Here is a 22203-nt window from a genome sequence, read left to right as displayed (position 1 = left end):
TAAATAAGGAAACGTTAGATGATGCCGGCATAAATACATATATAAATACATATGTGAATAAATTAATAATTCTTAAAATAAACATAAGTACAATTTGAAGCTTGATAGTGAGGCCCTGTCAATAGTCTTGAAAGTATTCTTCCTTTTCTGGACCTATTTTTGTTGACGTTGTTGCTTCTTCTTCTTCTTTTCCAATCCCGCGATGTGTGCCTCACTTTGATCGACTTTCGTATGGGTATGATCTGATGAGCTGACTAATTTGTATTTGAGCCCATCCTCCACTTGATGACACATTTCGATACTTGTGATCCATGGATCCTTCATAACTTCATCAATGCTACTTCTACAAGCAGGGGCTAGATCAATCATTCTACCAATTATATGTTGCGATTCCTCGGGCAATTGATGTAGAAGCCTTTGTGGGCCAATATTAAGATTATTGGGGTCGGACGCATTATTAGATGATACAGGTTTACTATCTGCTGATATATTATCATAAGATGGCGGATTTGGTGTTCTAGTAACCAAACTGCTTAGTGAGTCACAATCACGTCCAGAACAAAATAGCTTGAAGGAACTATCTCTTAACTTTGGAATTTTCCATGGGAACTTTTTCAATATCATACAGGCAAATATAATAGCTACCGACCAAATATCAACGGGACGTGGATCATATTTCGTAAATATGCAAACCTCTGGTGCTAAGTATGGATCACTACCAACAATGCCGCTTGCTTCAACTAGATTTTTCGAGAAAGGATAAGAGAATACAACAGCAGCACCAAAATCAATTAATTTTACAATACCTTTCGAATTTATAACACAGTTGTCTAACTTCAAGTCCCTATGTGCGAGGCCAATACTATGTAAATATTCTACACCAGTTAAAATTTGTTTAAAGCAACAACAGGTTTCTTCATAAGACATTTTATCGCTCATAACAATGGCAAAAAGATCATAGTCACAATATTCCATTACTTGTAGCATTCTATTATTGTCGTAAACGATTTCTACTGTTTCAATAATATTCTGATGATGTAGTGTGGTACCTATGCAGTATTCAGATGTGATCTTTTTAACATAGTCTCTTTTGGTTTCATTTTCAAATTTTAACCTGAATTCTTTCACTGCCAGTATTTTACTGTCACTTAATCTTTTTACAAGTTTGACAGAGCCCCCTGCACCAGCACCCAAGTCTTCACCAGTCCTGAAGTACCGTTTTGAGAACGGCTGTGAGACTTCATTTGTTGCAGAGTAGATGGTATCGCTATTTACACTGTTGTACGAACCCGGAGTGAATGGCTGCTTATTAGATACAGCAGAGATGTTGCTTGATATACCTGGAGAATTGCTTAAGTTCGAAGCTGTAGCATTTATACTGGTTGAAAGATTACCAGAGCTTTTCTTGAAAAAAAAGCCTCTCAGATTTGCTATCGAAGAGTGATGAGACCTTGGCACACTTTGACTTGGCGGATGATCATTCATTGAGCTTGGAGAACCGTAGAAATTTTCGGTATATGAGCCGGATGGTTGTCTTGAAGAAGAATAAATACTGCTTTGTCTTGCACGACCTGGTTTAGGAATAGCAGTTGCAGCAGTCGAATTAGAATTCGTGGATGTGGAAGAATGAGATCTCGTTTCATTGGTAGCAGTGTTGGCAGCATATTTGTCTCTCGATCCCTTTGAAAAAAGGCTGCCGATTTGAGAAGAAAAAGAATTTGACCTCGAAACAGAAGTGGTATGAGTAATGGACATAGATGCCTTTTGTAACTTCTGCTTCGATATGACGAATCTTGCTTCTACACTGTCGACTTTTGGAGATGATATGACTGTAGAGTCGATGGCTGATATATTGCTTGGCATATTACTACCATATTGTTCTAACCAGGAGGAAGAGTAAGAGGAATTAGCACTATTTAAGCCCATAGGTCTGATGTTGGTATTGCTTGCATCTTTATTGGAATTTGGCACAGAATAAGGAATACTCGACGATAGGGAGGGGATAGGTCTGGCGCTGTTGCTTGACCTCATAGAACTTTTCCTCGCAGGGATATCATTGCTACCAAGATAGCTGTTGTCTATAAACGATCCCGATCCTTGATGTAGGTCTCTAGATTGTAAACTGGTGCCATATAAAGTAGCTGTATGAGCAAAATTAGCGGTTAGAAAGCTTGAAGATAGTACATTGTTTTTATCATTGACAGAGGAGCTCGCTGTGGAGGAGCCTGTCGTCTCGGTATCATCTTCAGAATCCAACTGTGTTACAGTTGTAACACTTGTCGTAGGGTTCCTAACGTTTCTATCATGTTCCAGGCCCAAAGTCCTTGAGGTGGTATGCAACAAAGGAGAACTCTTTGTGGTATTTTTGTTGTTGATAGGGACAGGAGAAGGCTCGTTTCTCTTCTCCTGTAGTAACTTTGTTAAAGACGACATCAAACCAGTGGAATCTAACGGTCTTCTGCCTTGCTTACAATCCTTTAATATGTTGTCTCTTTCAAAGATGTTAATTATGCGCAATCACTTATCTCTTTTCTCAGTTTTTCTCTTTACGTAATTTTGAATCTTTCACAAGCGGAAACCAAAGAAATATGTTCGAGTTACGAAGACAAACAAGACAGATCAATGGTACAGATCAGGCCCGTTTATTATATATGTGGCTGTCTGAAGATTGAGCAAATAAAAAGTCCTTATTTATCAGCTGTGCTTTCGAAGTTTGGGCGTTTTTTTTCGAAGAATTCAGTTTGTTCTGGAAATGAGTAATAATTTTCATTTATGAGCAATTGGACAGTTTGTTATTATACAGAGATATGGATTATAGTAAAGTGCTATTTAATATATAGTTACAGATGCAGTTTATTTCTTCTTTACCTTTTCATGTTCTTCGTAGTATTTCTCATGAATGTCTCTTAATTCCTTGTATGCTTTAGTCAATACTTGAATATTTTGCTTCAATTCTTTGATCTCTTCATCCTTAGAAGCATCAACTTGAGTCTCCTTATTTACGATTCTTTCTTCACTGACTATCTTTTGGCCAATCATTACAAAATGAGATTCTTGTTTCATGACATTATCCAAATATTGGTCTAGATTATTTAGTGGTGTCACCATTCCACTGTTGCTACCACCTTCCCTTGGGCCTATTTGATGCCAGACATCATGCATTTGCCCAGGTTTTTTGGCGTCAAAAATGGCTCTTTGCAAGGATGGCAATTTCTGATCATTTGATTTTTGTACGTCTTTACTGAAACCAATTAAAGCTTCATTTTCGTCTTGATAAGCAGCTTTTGCAAGAATATTAGTGACAGCACCGCTAGTTACTTGCGAGGTTGTCAAAGGATGTAACGTCTTCAAAATTTGTTTGGAGAAAACCTCGACTACAGAGACGTTTCCCATTGTGTCACCGACCAAAAGTATTGTACCGTCCATTGAAATTGATAAACATGACACTTCCGTCTCCATCAGCCTTTCTATAACTAGCTGGCCTCTTATAAATAACTCATTTTTGCTTGAAGCTTTCTCTTCATCAAATATTAGTGAATAAATTTTGCCCTTGTTACTATCAGATAGCTGTGTTAAATTAACTATTTTTTTACTTTCTAAGTTATAATATAGTGATAATGAATAACAGCCAAACTTTGTCCCTAAATAAATCGACCTTTCAGCTGGATCTAGAGTAATATAATTGGCGGCAAATGGTAAAGAGAAAGAAGCCAATAGTCTAGGCTTATTGCCAACTTTTTTGTTATTAGAACCGTATAGATTTAATTCGTAACACTTTACAGTCGAATCATCCGAAGCAGTGTATAGTTTGGTTCCTGAACTGAATAAACTTTCACCATGGGTGGATGACACTTCAAAATCGGTGATTGGCAAAGTATGATCGTGAATAATAGCAATAGGTTTTGGATCTTCCTGTGAAACAAGATCCACAGTTTGCCATATTATGATTCTGGCATCATTACCTGATGTTATAATATATCTTCCATTCATGATAGATTTTATCTTTGTGATTGCCTGATAATGTGCCATTGATTTTACGTTAAGCAAATTACCAGAATTTAATTCCCAGGCATATAATTTGCCTGATTCCGTTGAAGCTAACAATAAATATGGTAAGTTGAATTCTGGATAATTGTATACATTGGAAGTATTTCTATTGCTGTAGATAGGGATTTCGTTTTCGACAATTTCCAAACAATTGACTGCCTCCGGCAACGGTAGTCTTTGTTCCACCGATTCTCTCTTGTTTGGACCAGATAGATTATAGACATTTATTAACGCCTTTTTAGCTTGTGCCACGAAAAGGTACTTATCATTAATTTGAACTGCACTATTTCTATGATTGGTGGTACATGTTCTCAAGTTTGCTTGCTCGAAAGAATGGATATTACCAACGGTACCTGTACCTTGGGTAGTGAAAATAATCTGTTCGTCCATGGCAATGAGTGTTGAATAGGCTCTGGAAGACAGTTATTTCGCGGTTTCTACGTATAGTTTAAGTTATAATTATTGCGATGAGCTTGTAAAAAATTTTCAAGATTTTGCGATTGTTGCGGACCGGGTCAGAAAGAGCTTTCGAAAAGTAAAATGTATATATATTTTAAGCATTGATAGTGCTGATGAGAAAAGAGTGGCAATAGCCTTGGAGAGGATCAAGAAGATGCCACTTAATATACTGGGAACAATTCTAACTGAAGGTACTGATAATATTCCTCACTATGATACTATAAAAACAGCTTTACCATACGTTTTAGGTGCGACGGCAATCAAATACTGGTCCCGTGGCCCGTCTAACACTTGGGAAAGAAAGTTGCATGGTAAGGTTTATATTGTCACCGGTGCAACAAGTCAAGGGATGGGTACTTCTGTGATTCTTGAAATGGCCAGGTTAGGTGCACAATTGATCTTTTTAACTAGAGAAGTGGATGAATGGTCAACTGAATGGGTGGAAGATTTACGTGAAAGAACCAAGAATGAGTTATTATTCATGGAAAAATGTGATTTGAACGACTTGTGGGAAATCCGTAAATTCGTAACAAGTTGGTTAGACAATTCTCCTCCAAGAAGATTGGATGGTGTTATTGTTATGTCCGGTAATATGGAACCATGGGGTATACCTAAATTTAAATTGCCAAAAAGAAAATCTTCCAAGGACGGATTAGAAGTTCAAATGGCTACGAATTATGTTGGTATTTTTCATCTTTTGAACTTACTCCAACCGAGTTTTAAAGCGCAACCACCTGATAGAGATGTCAGAATTATAGTGACGACATGCTGGTTGCAAGTGATGGGGGACATCAATGTAGAGGATCCATTGTGGCAAAAAGTTAAATATGATAGCGCATTAAAATTTTTTGCAAGTAGTAAATTACAGTTGGGTCTGAGTATGATGGAATTGCAGAGGCGATTAATTGAGAGTGTTAAAAATGATTCAAAGAAAAATACTGAAAGGAGTGGTAAAAACATTGCTGTGTGTATGGTTCAGCCTGGGACGATGCGGTCACAAAGTTTACGTCGTGTAATTAGCAATGGTTCAATAACGTTATTGATTTTACTTTACTGTATTATATTGTATCCGATATTATGGTTATTTACCAAGAGTGGGAATAGAGCTGCACAAAATTTGTTATATGCATTGAATACACCTGAATTAGAAGAAATTAATAGACAGGATGAAAAAGCTAAATATGTCTCCGATTGCTCTATTGTGAAGTTTGCACGTAAAGAATTCGAAGATGAAGTTTTACAAAAACAATTATTTGAAAATACAGAAAGGGATATCTTAGAGATAGAGAAGAAGATGGCAATTAAGAGAAATGCTGGTAAGCCAGAAAAGAAGAAAGATTCGAAAAAAAAGAAATGATTGGTGCTATTGATATATACATACCAGATAACCAGCTAATGTACTTAAGGTAAAAAAGATAAACGTTCTATCAATACATGTGTCTTTATATATGGATATGCAATAGTATGAAGCATTTTTTTTAAACATTTGAAAAGAATATGGACGATGATTGAGGATGATATTATAAAGCCTAACATGAAAGGATGGATGGGAAGGCTACGACTTATGACTAACGAATGTGCAAATGATGAAGTGAACCTAGAATATAACACATTTAGATTTCTTTTTTGATTTTTTACTACTTTTATCTGTAACAGCAATTGTGTTAGTAGTAAATTTGCTAGGTTTTTTATTAGATGTAGTTGCTTTTGCAGCACTTGTCTTTTGATTTGATTTATTAACTTGTGGTGCTGATGATGATGGTTTACTAGTCATTACACTATTATTGTTTATATTGGATGTTGGTGATGATTTTTTATCGTTAATATAATCTTGCACATTCTTAGTAGATGGTTTTTCCATATCGGAAGCCACAAAACGAACAGCGGTTTCGAAAACTTCACGTACACCGGTTTGAGTAGCTGCAGAAGTTTCTACATAACCCATGAAAAGATTATCTTTGACAAATTTATCGATAACTTGTTGCGAAACGAAATCTGAATCATTTAAATGCAATTTTTTCTGTTCAACTGTGTCATCCCTTAAATCAGACTTAGTACCAACTAAAAGAATTGGATATTTACCTGATTTTTTGAAGATTTCTGAATTTTCAATATTTGAATTTGTTTTCAATTCAGGTAACCATTTTTCAGTGACATTTTTAAAACTATTTGATTCAGCTACGGAGAAACAGATTAAAAAGATATCGGTTTGTGGATAAGAAAGAGGTCTTAAACGATCATATTCTTCTTGACCTGCCGTATCCCAAAGATTCAACTTGAATAGCTGTAAAGATTCCAAAGAATGCGGATGTGATTTCAAAGACGGTGTTGAATTTGATAATGATGAATTTGATAATGATATCGTCGTTGTATAATTGTCGAAAACTGTCGGGACGTAATCTCGCGGGAAAGTACCTGTAGTATATGAGATGAGTAAGGATGTTTTACCTACTGCGCCATCGCCTATCACGACACACTTGATTGATTTCATAATATGTAGTAGTCAAATTAAATTATGGTGTTATTATTATTAGTATTAATCCTTAGAAATGATGGAAAAGCGATGAGATGAAATTGAGTCTTTATAAATTCCGAAAAACAGTAATATTGATGTGCGGTATTACTATTATTATGATTTCTTGTTTTTCCTTTTTTTATATAGGCGACTTACCTTTTTTGAGAGAGGGGGAAAGGATTTGATGATAATGAAAATTTCGAAAAGAAAAAAAGACAATAAGAAGTATTATTAGTAGTAGTATTAATACTAGTGGTAGCAGTAATGTCTGAAAATAATTAGCTGATAATTATTGCTGTTATTGGTTGATAATGACGATGCTTATATGGACAATGTGAGCTAATTCTTTTTGAATAGAATTGGGCCTGGAAACTAACAGTAAAGGGGCAGAATAGAACCGTATGTGTTATTTAATGTTCCAAGAGAAACAAGTTTTGGAGATAGAGAGAAGAATGAGAGAGAGAGAGATACGTGATCCAGAGAGGAAATGGTATTTATTAATCTTTTATAAAATTGGGATTATGAAAGAAAACAGAGAGATGGTAGTAGAATAATCCAGAATAGGAAAGATCTCGAATTTTGCTCCTTTACACTAAAATTTAGCGACAAAAAGCGGTTTTTCAAATCATAGAAAGAAAAAAAATGGTGTGAATACGTAAATATTAGTGAGTAGACGAGTATAATAGTATTATTGGCAGGGGCTCAATGTCGCTATGATAGTAGTTGTAGTAGTAGTAGTAGTAGTAGTAAGAAAACAGGAATTTTACGATGGAGTCCTGCAGGATGTACTGCGTGACAGGCAAGAAACTACTTAACATTTACTAGTATTTCCTAGTGATACACGATGGATAACTTCGTCAGTTTTCATACAATTCCGGTTAATCTTGTAGTGGTTCATCTTCTCCCTTTTTCTTTAGCTTTCTAAAGTTTAATAACCAAGCAAGTATTAAAAGGGAAATTAAAAAAAAAAAAAAAAAAAAAATCGTACCATGGTGTCTTTGTAAGAAGAGGAGGAAGAAAGAGAAAAGTGTATCTATCAACGGTAATCTCTTGGGCGTGGTGGTCCACGGCTAGCGACTGAAAGCATTCGGGAAACAAAAAGAAAGAAAGGCAAAAAAACAGAAAAAAAATGTATATACCGTATCTTGACTGTTTCCATCGTAGGCAGCATGTTCCGTCAGTATTAAACTTTTTTAAAGTTTCCGCATTATTTTGAACATCCTGTGCTTTCCCAATTACATCTGCATTGAGCTCTCTCGTATTCCAGTTCTCGCAGAAAATTTCCAATTATGTGCGCCTGTGCCTCTTCCCTCTTCGGGTCCCCCAAAAAAAGTACTCTTCCTTTCTCCTTCATTCTTCTCTCGGCACATCAAAAAATGAGAATTTAGAAAAAAAAAAAAAACATAGTAACTTTTTGCCTTCCCGTTTGTTCTCCCCCTTCTTTGGATCGTTTACTCTCGACCTAGGAAAAAGAAAGATGAGAACGGTGAAAAAAAAATTTCATGTAGTGTACGCAATCGGTCATTAAGATTTACTCGTCGAAAATCCGCAATGTAATCTCTTGGCGGAATTCCGCTCCTAACAGTAGGAGGGAGACACAGCGATGAGGTTTCCTTCTTCTTCACGATCTTTCCCCCCCCCCCTCTTGTCCCCCTCTTGTCCCCCTCTTTGTACATTGTATCGTCCACAGACACATACCACAGAGAAATGAAATGACGGCATTTTCTCTGTGATTTCGTAATACAGGAAACTTTTGCCTAACTCGGGCCTTCTTCTCCATTTGCACATTTTAGGTGACTTCAAAATTTTAATAAGAGAATGCAATTTTTCTACTTCCAATCATCTTCGCAGAAGAGAAATGTAAGTGTATACAATGCAACAGTACAATTCACTACGAATTTCAACTGCGTGAATTCTTTCCCTACCCCTCCTGTTATTTCCAACTTCATCGGACTACATTGAATAATTCATTATTGTCAACTCAAAACCAGAAAAGAAAAAAAAATTATATGCAATAGTGAAGAGGTCATCGCATATGATGCACTTTGATGCTTTAATTACATTAAGTACTAAAAGTAGAGGCACTTACGTCAGTGCATTCAAAGTGCCTGTATCCACAGAAAATTTTGTCTTTCATAAGCCTGTTTTTCTTATTCAACCTTGTATTACTCAATAATTGATAATTGTGACAGATCACAATTATTGTACTTCGTATACTAATATAACCTAATTCCGTTTTTCCTCCTCCATTCGCTTCACTCTCTCTAACAAAATATACCAAAATAGAAAAAGGCTTTCAACCACGTCTCCCATTTCCTCTTTGGTTTTTCCTTTTTTTTGTTTCTGACGAAAATTGTTTTTTTGTATGACTGCTTTATGGATGGGTGTTACATCCGTACATTTGTTTGATTGTTTTCTTGGTTTTTTTGATTTTTTCAAAAAAAAAAAATAGATGAGTTCCACACCGCTTTGTGAAACGAAACGCTCTCTATCTGACAAACGCAGATGTCGATAATTTTTCAATCTGGTATTAATCAACTATACTGATAATGTTTTAAAACTTTTTATAATATTTCAATTAAAAAATAGTATCAATACAAATAAACCAAAACAAAAATGGTCGCTTTAATTTCCAAGAAGAGAAAGTTAGTCGCTGACGGTGTTTTCTACGCCGAATTAAACGAATTCTTCACCAGAGAATTAGCTGAAGAAGGTTACTCCGGTGTCGAAGTTAGAGTTACTCCAACCAAGACTGAAGTCATCATCAGAGCTACCAGAACTCAAGATGTCTTAGGTGAAAACGGTAGAAGAATCAACGAATTGACCTTATTAGTTCAAAAGAGATTCAAGTACGCCCCAGGTACCATCGTCTTATACGCCGAAAGAGTTCAAGACCGTGGTTTATCTGCTATTGCTCAAGCTGAATCCATGAAATTCAAATTATTAAACGGTTTAGCCATCAGAAGAGCCGCTTACGGTGTCGTCAGATTCGTTATGGAATCCGGTGCTAAGGGTTGTGAAGTTGTCGTCTCTGGTAAATTAAGAGCTGCTAGAGCTAAGTCTATGAAGTTCGCTGACGGTTTCTTAATTCACTCCGGTCAACCAGTCAACGACTTCATTGACATTGCCACCAGACACGTCCTAATGAGACAAGGTGTTTTAGGTATCAAGGTTAAGATCATGAGAGACCCATCCAGGAACAAGGTCGGTCCAACCGCTTTACCAGATGCTGTCTCTATCGTTGAACCAAAGGATGAAGAAAGAGTTACTCAACCAACCGTCAAGGATTACAGACCAGCTGAAGAAGAATCCGCCCCAGCTGCTGAAGAAGCTACCGCTTAAATGGTTTAATTTGGTTTATATACATATATTTACTTAATTTTATATCCCTTTTTAAATTCACTTAATTTCATTTTTATATTCCCGCTATTTTCTGCAGTATTTACATGAAGAATATGTAGTTACACTAATTGCCTTTACCATTTATAAACACCTCCAGTGACCCCTCTAATAGGTTTATCTGCCAATTGGACCCATGGTTTCCTTTTCTCTTGCCTTAATTTTTCTTCCTTCTCTAATCTACGTTTGGTAACTTTCTTACTTTTTAAAATTCCTCTCACATGAATGTATCTGTGTCTTATGATACCCATTCTCGCTCTACCTTTTATATCGACACGCTTGAGCCATTCGCCATCACTACCACTCCATATTTGCGCAACGTATAGATCATCAGGATCCACTCCTAACGTTTTCGCATCCTCTACACCTCTTTCCAACATCTCAGCTACATCTCTAGCAATATCTCTCTCGGAGAAATGACATTGCGTTATAGCATCCTTGAGATCTAATCCACTCAACATCCTAAGAAGATGTGTGGCTTTCTTCATAGAAGATTTAATTCTGTATGAGCTAACACGTACTGACGGCTCTAACACTTCAATTTCCTTGTTCGTTAAATTCAGCTTATATTTCACGTCAGAGTTCGGTAACGTTACAATAGTATCCTTCTGATAAAAGCCACCATTGATTTTACAATTCTCCTCGTATATTTGTTTTTTCAATGGTGAAAGGAGAATCGAAGTGGCAGGTCTCTCTAATTGTCGCTTAGATTTTATAAATTCCTGTAGTGTCTTATCATTCTTCAGGCCAATGGACCCCTTATCAATTGTTTGTTCATCTCCATTTTCTAAAGTCATATTTATTCGTTTGGTAAGCTGAGAAGGTTCCTCATTCGTCTTTCCAACGCTGGGATCTCGAACATTGCTGAAAAGGGAGCCCTGTTGTAGATATCGTTGGGAAACATGTAATGTACGCGTATATAAGAGTCCACCAAGTTTAAACTGGTTGAAAAGTGAACTAGTCCTTGAAATTGAGTTCATCTGGGGCTCTGGCAGTCTTCCTTTCAACTATTGAAGAAAATTATTTTAATATATACAGCTATCCAGCCCGTAAGTTTTAAATTCGATCTTTCTTTTCACTCGATACGCCGGCGCTCATAGAAAATAGAAAATGAAGGCGGGCGTCAAACTTTGTTCATTATGGATAATAATATTTTTAGTTACATCATAATTAAGTCTGTATATATTAGTTGACATACACACACATGTTGTGTCATTAGAATGTCTTAAAAAATTTCCCGTAGAAATCCTTGTGAATCTGAATTGCTAGCATTATTTGTAGTCGGAGAGTCATATCTTCCCCACAACCTCATAGAGGTTGTTGAAACGGTTGAGTAATCACCGGGAGTGTCAGTCATATCCTCCGAAGAATGAGATATGAAAGAGCTTCTATCGAGATTTGTTGTTTGCAAGAAAAGTGGAGGCGTTGTCTCTTGTCTAGCATTATCATTTTTTCTTGGTAATGGCAACAAAGGAGGTATTCTACTTTGAAAGTCAAACTCATTCCTGAATGGATTTTTATTGAAATAGGTTGAACCCTCCTCCTTTTGATATGTAGAATCGTAATCCGTTCCACTGTTAACATAACGCCTAAATCTTTCTTCTTCTATATCTTTTTTATGCTTCCGTCTGCGTCTCCAAATCAAAATCAGATATAATACCAGACTACACAGTAAGAGGCCTCCCACTCCTCCAACTACACCACCAATAATTGAGGTAGTACTTTTCTGAGATGAGGAGGATACCTTCGTAGATTTTTCCCAGTTATTATAAACTGAAACGTCTGTTGTTATTGTAGAAACAGGTAGTGCTGTTATAGATGATGCTGCAGTTTCGGCGACGGTTATTGTTGTAGGAAGCCCAGTTGCAAATGTGGTTGTTGCATCGGTGAAGTCGTAGTTCTGTGTATAAACATAATATACAGTTCCAGAATTCGTATAGGAGATAATTTCTACTGTTGATCGAGAGATTAGAGAGGCTGCTGAGCTTGTATCTGATAGCTTTGTTGACGTTGCTGACGACGTGGGGTGTGATTCTGATGAAGATTTGCTTACCAGTGTCAAACTTGTAGGAAGGAAGGAAGGTTTTATGGCGGTTTGTATTCCAGTAGATGTAACATTTTTATTGAAGCTTGAATATATGCTGGTAGTCGAACTTTGCCTTAGAGCAGAAGAACCTTTAGTAAAGGAATTGATTTTTGTATACGGTATGGATACAGAGCTATTAGTACTGCTTTCTGACATACTTTCGCTAACAGAAACTTGATTAGGTGATGTGAACGGTTCGTGCGTTGAACTCTGGACTATTGTATGAGCGTCAGATGAAGCTGTTTCAGATGATAAAGATGACACTTCTGTGGACGATCTAGGAAGCGAAGAGATCGAGTTTTCTGAGGAAGAAGCCAAATTTAGTGAATCGCTTAAGGTTGAAGACGGTATTTCACTAGATATTGATACATGTAGTGAGTTGGGCTGTATCAAGGAGTTATATGAGGTTGTAATTGTTGCTTCACTGTTAAAAGATGGAAAATCAAAGGCAGAACTTTGAATTTTGGTTGATGTTGGACTTGAGTACAGAGCTGATAAGGAACTGGTATATCCAGATATTTCGTCTGAGAATGTATTAGATGGTAAGGCTGAAGATGAATGGATTCCGCTAGTGGTTTCCTGGACGGTATAAATAACTGAAGCTGTTGTGCTACTTGCATCTGTAGATGATGAGGTAGTCTGTAATGCGGACTCTGATTTAAATCCATAATAATCCATTGAAGAACTGAAAAGAAAAGAACTGTATTGAGAACTTGAACCCGCTGGGTATAGTGTACCCCACAAATCCTCGGAACTTTTCTCAATGGAATTAGAATCACTTTCTCGAGAAAGAGTTGATCTGGATGTGGGTCCATTCGAACTATAATAGTTCGCCATTATAGTATAAGTATTGATGAAAGACGACGGATGGAGGGATGGATCACCAAAGTACGATGTATTTAGGGCCATGAAAGCTTTTTTCAGTGCTGCAAGCCAGATGTTCGAACGTTAGCTACTCAAATGAAGAAAAGAGAAAATGACGTTTAATCAATAAACTTTGCAGATGTTTCTAGTCAAAGATTAACAATATGTTGGAAGTATGAAAGGCCACAATAGAGGAACTGGATTTGGCATTTTTATAGAAATTTAGTTTCAACTAGATGGCATTTTTTCTGTCTTTTACTCTTTATAGAACTGAGACCAAAATAGATTTTTTGATTCAACTGAATTCATGGTATAGCAATTTTCCAAAATTGGTAACAAGTTGGGCACCCTCGCTACGGTGAATTCTCTGCCGAGGTCGAGAAAAAAGAGCGGATAAGGTGACATGAAGTGCTGTTTGTTGAAGGCTGACTGCATCGATATACCATCTATCTTACGCCATAACCAGTGTAGTGTCTGCAATGTTTACAGAAGCTTACAACTCCACTAGTTCGAATATTGCTCTGCCAGGTTCCTATATAAGCTAAATACTGTAGAATTGTAATAAATGTCGTTCTTGAAGGTAAGTTGTCACAATGGAGTATTTTCAGTTTTGTCATGGAGATATAAACGGCATAAATACACCGAATGTGTAACTTGAAGAGTAAAAACTATTTGAATATGCATATGCCAATGGGAAATTTGGCAAAGCCATAGTATTTCGAGTGCCCAATTCTGAATCCACCGTAAGTTCTTTCTTGACGCAACAATAATTTTGCCAGACATAGCAAGGTTAGCTTGCATGTATTCGATATTATGCATTCTCTTTTGGAGCATTTAAGTTCGTGGTACCCCTGTGACGGTTATTCTAGTCAGCCATTGAGTATCGCATTTGTTTTTCATATTAACATTTTGTTTTCGTGGAAACCATTTCACAATCACTCTAGCCTCCAAAATAATAAATAATGTGATGAAATTTCTAAAAGTCGGTATATCCTATGAGAAAGCTATATAGCCTTTTATTAATAATATACAGAAGGTAACTATATATATACCTTAGTCGAATTTGACTTTCTTACCTTGAGATGGCACAATGGCGGCGGAAGCCCTCTGTGCACCAGCTAATGCGACACTACTCTTGACACGATTGTTCGAATCCATCATTTTGTTTCTATTATTTCTAGGTTTGAATGGTTTCTTTTCAACAGGTTTTGAGTGGGTTTCCTTGGTTGCAGCTGGAAGATCAAATGATTTTTGTTCTTCCATTGGTTTCTTTCTGATGACTTGTCTCTTACTTCTATCTTCACCGTATTCCATTCTAATAGGTCTAGATGCAATTCTTCTACATGTTTTATCTTTTAACGCATTTGTTGCTCCTTCTTCAGATTTGAAATCGACAAACGCAAAACCTTTACATTTACCACTATCTTGAAATGTTGCCATACGTATTTTAATAATTTCACCGCAATGCTGGAAATGCTTTTTCAAGACTTCATCAGTAGTATCAAAAGATAAATTACCAACGAACAAAATTCTGGAAGGAGGATTCTTAGACATGGAAACTAAATCATTCTTATCTGGTCTACCTTCAAAATTTTTTGAGTTTTTAATTAAAAGATTTCTACCGTTTAATTGATTTTCATTTAATTCTAATACTGCTTTCATTTTCTGTTCAGTACTGAAATCGATGTAGCAGAAACCTTTATTTTTGATTTTCTTACCATCATTATTCGCTAATGGCAATTTGAATCTTACTATATCTTTTTCTTCAACAACCTTCTCTGAATCTTCATTTTGTTTAGTCTTTCCAAGAATGAACCTCATCAAATCTTCTCTTGTTGTATCGAAGGATAAATTACCAATCCAAACACCAAATTTCTCCTCCTTTGGTTTATCAGCGGACTCCTTACCAGGTGCATCTTCATTACCATTTTCCGACACACTTTCAGTTTTAAATTCGTTGATAGAAGCGGGGTCGATATTGTATTTAGCGTTTAATTCCTCTAATGTGATTTTACCTCTTCTCAATAAACGCTTTTGCTTTTTGGACAGTGGGATTGAACTTTTTAAATCAATTTCAATTTCATCTTCTGCTTTACGTTTCTTCGTTGGATCTTTTAGAGCTTCTTGAATCTTTTCATCATTTTCTGTCACAACTGGGGATATAGTTTCAACAGCTTTCACTTCCTCCTCTGCATTCATATTCTCACGTACTGATGGGGCTTGCTATATATGGTGGACAACTATGATAGTTCTACACTACAGTAATGTATGATTGTGATATTAAATATTTTCTTGCAGCTCATCTCATCGGGAAAATTTTCAGTTTTTGAGAGACGGAAATTTAAATTTTACTTTTTACTCGATACATCAAAGAAAAGTATATACATAATAATAATAATAAAGAAATGAACTAATGGTTACTAGAAAAATGGGTATGATGCTAAAGGATGATTAATTAAAGATTTTTTTGACTTTCTTCATCAAGCCTTTCTTATCCGGTGATTTTTTCTCCTGTGGAGTTGATTTTTTCTCTTTCTTTGCTTCTTGTTTCACTTTCTTGACTGATTCCTTTTTGGGTTCTTCTTCTTTAGCTTTATTTTCATTTACGACTTTTGGTTCTTTAACTAATCCACTATTATTGTCGTCGGATGATTGATCAGACTCGTCATCATATTTGATTTCATACAATTCTGCGATTCTGACGGAGCCGTCGTTATTACTGCCGCTTTCTTTATCTTTTTGTAATTTCAAATGGTCAATAGATTCTATTAATTCCACGACATTATCATCTTCATCCAGCCTGTAAGTCTCTGTTACCAACAATTCCTTTTCTCCCGTAGCCTTATTTCTTCTGAATCTTCTCTTAATCTTGATTTTCTGTTTAGTCAAGTCTTCTACCAAAAGAAAATTGTTGAGATTGCCCTTATCATCAGTCTCCACGTTATAATTACCACTGGTCTTCCATTCTCCATCAACTATAAATTTGAAGAAAATCTTGCCATCCAATGCGGCTTTCTCTTTTGGAAACTCCAGTTTCTTGGAGAATAACTCATCGTTAATCTTATCCAATGTTATACTCTGTCCCCAGTTATCAAACGTCCCGGTCAATATGACTTCACCTGCACTACCGCACCAATTAAACTTGTAAATACACTTCGACATAGTTTACTAAATTATGTTCTGTTCTCTATTAATCAAACGGAAGTGACAGGTCTTACAATCAAAGAAACCACCCCCATATATACAAATCTACACTGATAGATGATGATCCTTTTCCCACAAGCCGTTCGTTTCTCACAGTTTTTGTTTTGTGGTCAGTCCCTGGGGTTGTCTCAAGTCCGAACTCAGTAATCTTTACTGTATCTGGCAGCGGACAACCACTGTTTCCGCAATAGGAAAGAAAGCACCAAGACAGGTCGTCCGTTTTGGAATGCTGACTTATATATAAGACATTCAGTGCATCGATTTTTTACTAAAAAAGTTGGTCAGTTTATGTGGATCATACGGTGAGTATACTGGTGCTGTTAGTGGTGTCTTTTGTGTGTCGTACGTACATATATGTGGCTACAACTAGCACATGTATTTTTGACATAAAAAAAATGAAATTAGAGGCGTCGATCGATGCTTTCAAGAGTATAGAAATCATAATAGATACAAGTGTTTGTGGCACCGGGCAGTAAACGAGTGAAGTGATGGGTAGAAGGCTGTTCAATTGTTGCAAGTATAACCATTTGAACAAAGGTAAAGGCGATATATGGATCTCCCAAGATAGAAAGGTCGTGGAATGGGTTATCGATAATACTCTTGTTAGAAGATTCACTTTTAAAGATAGAGTAATTGACGCTGGTTTCATCGATTTTGAGAAAGTTAAAGATTGTTTCGTCATACTGTTATCAAAATTCGCACATGTATATTATCTTTCAGATGGTAATGAACCTACAATAGTTTGTTTTCCCTTTGAAATTTCGAAAGTTTTTTGGTATTCACAAGGTCTTATATTACAGAAACGCGAAAATACGTTGGATAATGACGTTCATTACAAATTTATTACTCTAACGGACCCAATGGCACCTTTTGGTGTCGTCTCTTTCGCATCAAATCAATCTGATATAATTAGAAATTCTCAGATGTTGTTATTTCCAGAAAATAATAAGTTCAATATCACAGTTCTGTTCGATACCATAAATAATAAACTACATTTCTACTATACGAGAGTGTACAGTTCAAAAAAACGTACACAGGAACAAGAAGAAAATAATAATAAGAAAGATTATCGTTCAGTATCAAATGCTAATTCTAACATTACAAATAATAATCCTTCTAGTTTACATCTTAGAAAGATCTCAATATTGAATAATAGATCGATTTCATCTTCATCCGCGTCAACTACAAATAATAATAATAATAACAGTAATAATAACAACAATACTAACTCTCCAAATAATTTAATCTTCAAAAGTACTAACGATTCACGTATAAATTCTCCTATATTCTATCCAAGTAGAAATTTCTCATCAAATTCTTTCGGTAATGGTACATTAAACAACAATACCAACAACTCAATTGTTTCACCAATTTCAGAACTCAATCCTGTCATTATTACTACTACTAATTCAACTTCGCCTACTGCAACCTCTACCACTACAAACCAAGTACAACAGGACGTAATCAATCAGTCAATTGTAACAAAAGATGTTTCTTTAGTTAATATTTCATCAATATCATTACCAAAACATATAATAACTGATAGAAACTCACCTCTAAGAGATTCGTTAATAGCTATGCCAATCATTCGTGAGGATAAAGAAATTATATTGATATTAGATCAAGAATCACAATTTTGTAAAATATGGTCAATCAATTTAATACCAAAAATTATAGATTCAATTTCATTCAAAGTTTATGGCAATTCTCCTCCTGATTTAATTGAACTTTCAAGCTTAGCTTTCAACTTACAGAAACCAGTTAATGTACTTCCTGCCACATATTTTAATGACTCATTAAACGATCATATATTGATAGTTTCACCAGAAACAAACGAAATTTATCTCTATAATCCATACACTGAATTATCCTCCCCTTGTATCACTTTAAAAAAAATATCGAGTTTCAAAAAAGGTTCAAATCAGAAATTAATCAAAGATTCACTAGATGATACCAATTTATTGAGTTCTTTGAAAACTATAATCTTTTATCCAACGACAGACCTAACTAAAATATGTTTTAAAATACTGTACTATATCTGTTCAGCTGATATTTTCAACCATTTTTTATACTTGTGGCAATTCATATTAAATGAATATAATACTAACGATGAATGGGAAGCACTCGAAATTATATTGAAAAACTTAATCATGATCGATGGTAGCGAAGACACGACGCAAAATTATGATTATAAACATCTAACTGAAACAGTTTTACTCAAGTCATTAAAAGAAACGTTGTACAATACACCAATATTACTACCAAAGATAATAATGGGTTTACATCTTGTCAGAGAAGAATTTTTATTGAATATCCTATATGTGGAAGAATCTTTCAAGTTGAAAAAATTTCTAAATATGGCTATTTATGAAATGAATTGGCCACAATCATGGAAAAATTATTACAGTGATAAAAGGTTGAACTACAATAAGATAAACAATGTTGAAAACCAACAATTTGCTCACCCATTAGATGAACCTCCATCAATTTTAAAATCATTATATAGTATAACAGAAAATAGTGAAATACCAGTTACGCAATTTATCACTTTTTCCAAGTTAATAGAATCAGCAACCGATATCGACTTGCTAATCACACCCAGGAGTTTTAAGACGTTAAGATTATATGAAATGTTACATTCTCCTGAATTCAGATTAGAGTATGTCATGGACATCCTAACAAAATTCAATGTCACAAATGAAGAAATTAATTCTTATCCAATAGGTATAATGAATCCAATTAAAAATCTATTGAGAATGGTAGAAAGTACGATTTCTAAACCTTCCCCTTCTTTAAATTTATCATTAATTTCGAGATCTGATCTAGAAAGATGCTTAAATGTAAAGCGTTACAATAGAATATTCTCTTCTGCCTCCGCATCACCACTAACAACCATGAATACTCAAGCTGTGAATTTGTCAGGAAGATATAGAAAGAAAAATCCAGCTCTATCGAAACATAGAGATATAAGAAGCATATTAGGAGATATCATTAAAGTTACATCGCAATCACATATTGAAAATCCGCTATTTAATCAAATATCCCAAATTGATTATAACTTTAATAATGATCAAAAAGTAAATGAAAGTGAATTAATTAAACAAAATGTAAATTTGATATTTCCTCAGGATCAAAGGTTCAAAAATGCTCTCAGTCTATTAACTACATCCGTACCACAAAAAATTCATTTCATCACAAAGGAAACTGAATATGCTAAAATATTAGCACAAAGAAAAGTTTATGCAAAGATATTAACCACAAGAATATGTACCAGTGGTGTTGGATACGGTGCTATTGCATATTCTTCCGAGACACCATTATCTACACAGAAATGGTACATACCTCCACTGAACTATACCGTAATATTTCCCAATGGATTCAAGATTTCACAGGATAAAAAAGATTTAGATACAGATTTAGTTTCGTGGGGCGAATTTCATTTAGGTGTCGCATCAGGATTGAAGATTTCTAAAAGTGCTAAAGATATAACTGGAAGTTGGATAGCATATAATAAGCCAAATGAACTGAACGCTACACATGGTGGCTTTTTATTAGGTTTGGGACTGAATGGTCACTTGAAAAACTTGGAGGAATGGCATATTTATAATTATTTGAGTCCGAAAATCGCATTTATTAGTGTTGGCCTACTTTTAGGTATGACGGCTAGTGCAAGAGGCTCACAAGATTTTAAACTTTTGAAAGTTTTAAGTGTTCATGTAGTTGCATTACTTCCACCTGGCTCGAATGATCTAAATATCAATACCAGAGTTCAAATGGCAGCTCTTGTAGGTGTTGGTTTAATATTACAAAGTTCTCGAAATCGCAAAATGAATACCATTTTATGCAAAGAGCTAAATTCATTACTACGATCGCAAGAAACTTTGATATCTGATGAGGGTTATAGAATTTCTGTCGGCATAGCATTGGGGCTGATCAACCTAGGAATTGGATCAACCAACGTAGATACTGAACACGAGGCAGCAACTCATGCAAATCCAGATCAGGAAACTAAGTTAATTGAAAAATTATTATCGATTATTAATACTCATCATGATAGGGAGAATAAAACAATTTCTGAAAATTCACAAATTGGTTCAATCATCTCTTTAACATTGATGTTCTTAAAATCTAATAATTGTAGTATGGCAAGTAAAGTGAGGCTAACTGTTGACATAGAGAAGACTACCGTTTTTAATAGGCCAGAAATTTTCATGTTCAGGGAATTCTGTTACAATATGATATTATGGGACTCGATTAATGCTGACTTCGATTTTATTTTTGAAGACATAGAGCCTGAAATGCTTCATGGGATAAATACAGACTCATTGCCTTTGTATCACACTCTAGCTGGCAGGATCATGGCCATAGGTATAAAATTTGCATCTACCAACAATTTGAAGACTCGAAATCATTTGCTGTCTCTAATTGATAAGTTTTTACCGTTTTACCAATATCCTGGTCCAAATTCCAATAGCTTTACCAACAATGTCGACTTTCAGTTAACTATCAAAGGAACCAACGTGTTGGTAAATGTCCTAATCGTTGCCGCAAGTATGGTAATGTGTGCCACAGGGGATTTAGAGGTTTTTCGTAGGGTTAGGTATCTTCATGAGGTTGTCACCGGTAAGCATTCTGATCTATATAAATCTAGTAAAAATTCCAACTCCGATAATGGTGTAAATAAATCCTCTTCCTTTGGTGAGACTAACGATGATATGAATGCAGGTGAAAGCTTACAAATGAATGATATTCCTGAGATTGAAGGTGAAAGAAATGAGATGGATGCAGATTATGAAGACTTTTTTGGTGAATATATAGACCCATCAACAGAAACCGAGTCAAACGTCAAAAATGAAAGTCATTATGGTAAGTATATGGCGACAAGTATGGCAATCGGATTCTTGTTTCTGGGATCTGGCCAATACGCACTAAAGACATCTGACCTTGAATCGGTTGCCTACTTAATATTAGCAACTTTGCCATTATACATGGAACCCTATTCAGTTCAGGAATTGAAACATTTCTGGAGTTTGTCGGTGGAATCGAGATGTTTGATTGTGAAGAATGCTGTCACTGAAGCGGCGATCAATAACGTTCCAATTGAGATTACTGTTAAAGTTAATGGCGAAGACATGGATGTGGAAAAAAGAAAACTATCCACGCCGTGCCTATTACCTGACGTGAGAGATTTGATATCATTGAAAATCAAGATGGATAAATATTATCCCTTAGAAATTACATTTGACGATGAAATGAGTGCATTGGATTTTTTTAGTAATGGTACCGTGATTTATATTCAGCCCAAGCACCAGTATAAAAATACGTTTGAGAATATGGATGAAATAAGGACTGTCTTAACAAACAAGATGGATGATTTCGAAAAGAAGGAAAGTCCCAATGAAGAAAACTTTACTGAAACGCTCTATAAGAATCTAGGTATAAAAGATCTCACCATGACTGAACTAAAATTAGAGTTAGAAAATTGCAACTTGACGGGAAATCAATCAGAAGATTATAACTTAGAAATGCTCTGTTCTGATACCAATAGTGGGGATGTTATTGATTATGAATTTGAAATTTGGACGAAAAGACACCATTTATAAGCCTGTAAAAAAAAAAGAATCTGCAT

At 35.4% G+C, this 22203-nt stretch overlaps 10 protein-coding genes across 10 annotated transcripts; 3 read left to right on the top strand and 7 right to left on the bottom strand.

Moving 5' to 3' along the window:
• Nucleotides 1–153: 153 nt before the first annotated feature.
• Nucleotides 154–2433, bottom strand: NPR1 (serine/threonine protein kinase NPR1; the record flags this gene model as incomplete). Its single annotated transcript, XM_003955276.1, has 1 exon — nucleotides 154–2433. One exon carries the CDS (start codon nucleotides 2431–2433, stop codon nucleotides 154–156), a length of 2280 nt encoding a protein of 759 aa, XP_003955325.1.
• A 420-nt stretch (nucleotides 2434–2853) lies between these two features.
• Nucleotides 2854–4437, bottom strand: IPI3 (chromatin-binding/pre-rRNA-processing protein IPI3; the record flags this gene model as incomplete). Its single annotated transcript, XM_003955275.1, has 1 exon — nucleotides 2854–4437. The coding sequence occupies one exon, from the start codon at nucleotides 4435–4437 to the stop codon at nucleotides 2854–2856; it is 1584 nt and encodes a 527-aa protein (XP_003955324.1).
• Nucleotides 4438–4660: 223 nt separating this feature from the next.
• Nucleotides 4661–5863, top strand: PBR1 (putative oxidoreductase; the record flags this gene model as incomplete). The annotated part of the gene is made up of 1 exon (XM_003955274.1): nucleotides 4661–5863. One exon carries the CDS (start codon nucleotides 4661–4663, stop codon nucleotides 5861–5863), a length of 1203 nt encoding a protein of 400 aa, XP_003955323.1.
• A 240-nt stretch (nucleotides 5864–6103) lies between these two features.
• Nucleotides 6104–6997, bottom strand: RHO5 (Rho family GTPase RHO5; the record flags this gene model as incomplete). Its single annotated transcript, XM_003955273.1, has 1 exon — nucleotides 6104–6997. The coding sequence occupies one exon, from the start codon at nucleotides 6995–6997 to the stop codon at nucleotides 6104–6106; it is 894 nt and encodes a 297-aa protein (XP_003955322.1).
• A 2640-nt stretch (nucleotides 6998–9637) lies between these two features.
• On the top strand, nucleotides 9638–10363 carry RPS3 (40S ribosomal protein uS3; the record flags this gene model as incomplete). Its single annotated transcript, XM_003955272.1, has 1 exon — nucleotides 9638–10363. The coding sequence occupies one exon, from the start codon at nucleotides 9638–9640 to the stop codon at nucleotides 10361–10363; it is 726 nt and encodes a 241-aa protein (XP_003955321.1).
• Nucleotides 10364–10497: 134 nt separating this feature from the next.
• Nucleotides 10498–11400, bottom strand: MRPL22 (mitochondrial 54S ribosomal protein uL22m; the record flags this gene model as incomplete). The annotated part of the gene is made up of 1 exon (XM_003955271.1): nucleotides 10498–11400. One exon carries the CDS (start codon nucleotides 11398–11400, stop codon nucleotides 10498–10500), a length of 903 nt encoding a protein of 300 aa, XP_003955320.1.
• A 245-nt stretch (nucleotides 11401–11645) lies between these two features.
• On the bottom strand, nucleotides 11646–13415 carry TDA7 (Tda7p; the record flags this gene model as incomplete). The annotated part of the gene is made up of 1 exon (XM_003955270.1): nucleotides 11646–13415. One exon carries the CDS (start codon nucleotides 13413–13415, stop codon nucleotides 11646–11648), a length of 1770 nt encoding a protein of 589 aa, XP_003955319.1.
• A 1008-nt stretch (nucleotides 13416–14423) lies between these two features.
• On the bottom strand, nucleotides 14424–15569 carry NOP13 (Nop13p; the record flags this gene model as incomplete). Its single annotated transcript, XM_003955269.1, has 1 exon — nucleotides 14424–15569. One exon carries the CDS (start codon nucleotides 15567–15569, stop codon nucleotides 14424–14426), a length of 1146 nt encoding a protein of 381 aa, XP_003955318.1.
• A 252-nt stretch (nucleotides 15570–15821) lies between these two features.
• Nucleotides 15822–16532, bottom strand: MDG1 (Mdg1p; the record flags this gene model as incomplete). The annotated part of the gene is made up of 1 exon (XM_003955268.1): nucleotides 15822–16532. One exon carries the CDS (start codon nucleotides 16530–16532, stop codon nucleotides 15822–15824), a length of 711 nt encoding a protein of 236 aa, XP_003955317.1.
• Nucleotides 16533–17062: 530 nt separating this feature from the next.
• Nucleotides 17063–22177, top strand: APC1 (anaphase promoting complex subunit 1; the record flags this gene model as incomplete). The annotated part of the gene is made up of 1 exon (XM_003955267.1): nucleotides 17063–22177. The coding sequence occupies one exon, from the start codon at nucleotides 17063–17065 to the stop codon at nucleotides 22175–22177; it is 5115 nt and encodes a 1704-aa protein (XP_003955316.1).
• Nucleotides 22178–22203: the final 26 nt, after the last annotated feature.

The sequence above is a fragment of the Kazachstania africana genome, chromosome 1, assembly GCF_000304475.1.
Source record: "Kazachstania africana CBS 2517 chromosome 1, complete genome".
Lineage (NCBI taxonomy): Eukaryota > Fungi > Ascomycota > Saccharomycetes > Saccharomycetales > Saccharomycetaceae > Kazachstania > Kazachstania africana.
This window is presented reverse-complemented; position numbering and strand designations above follow the sequence as displayed.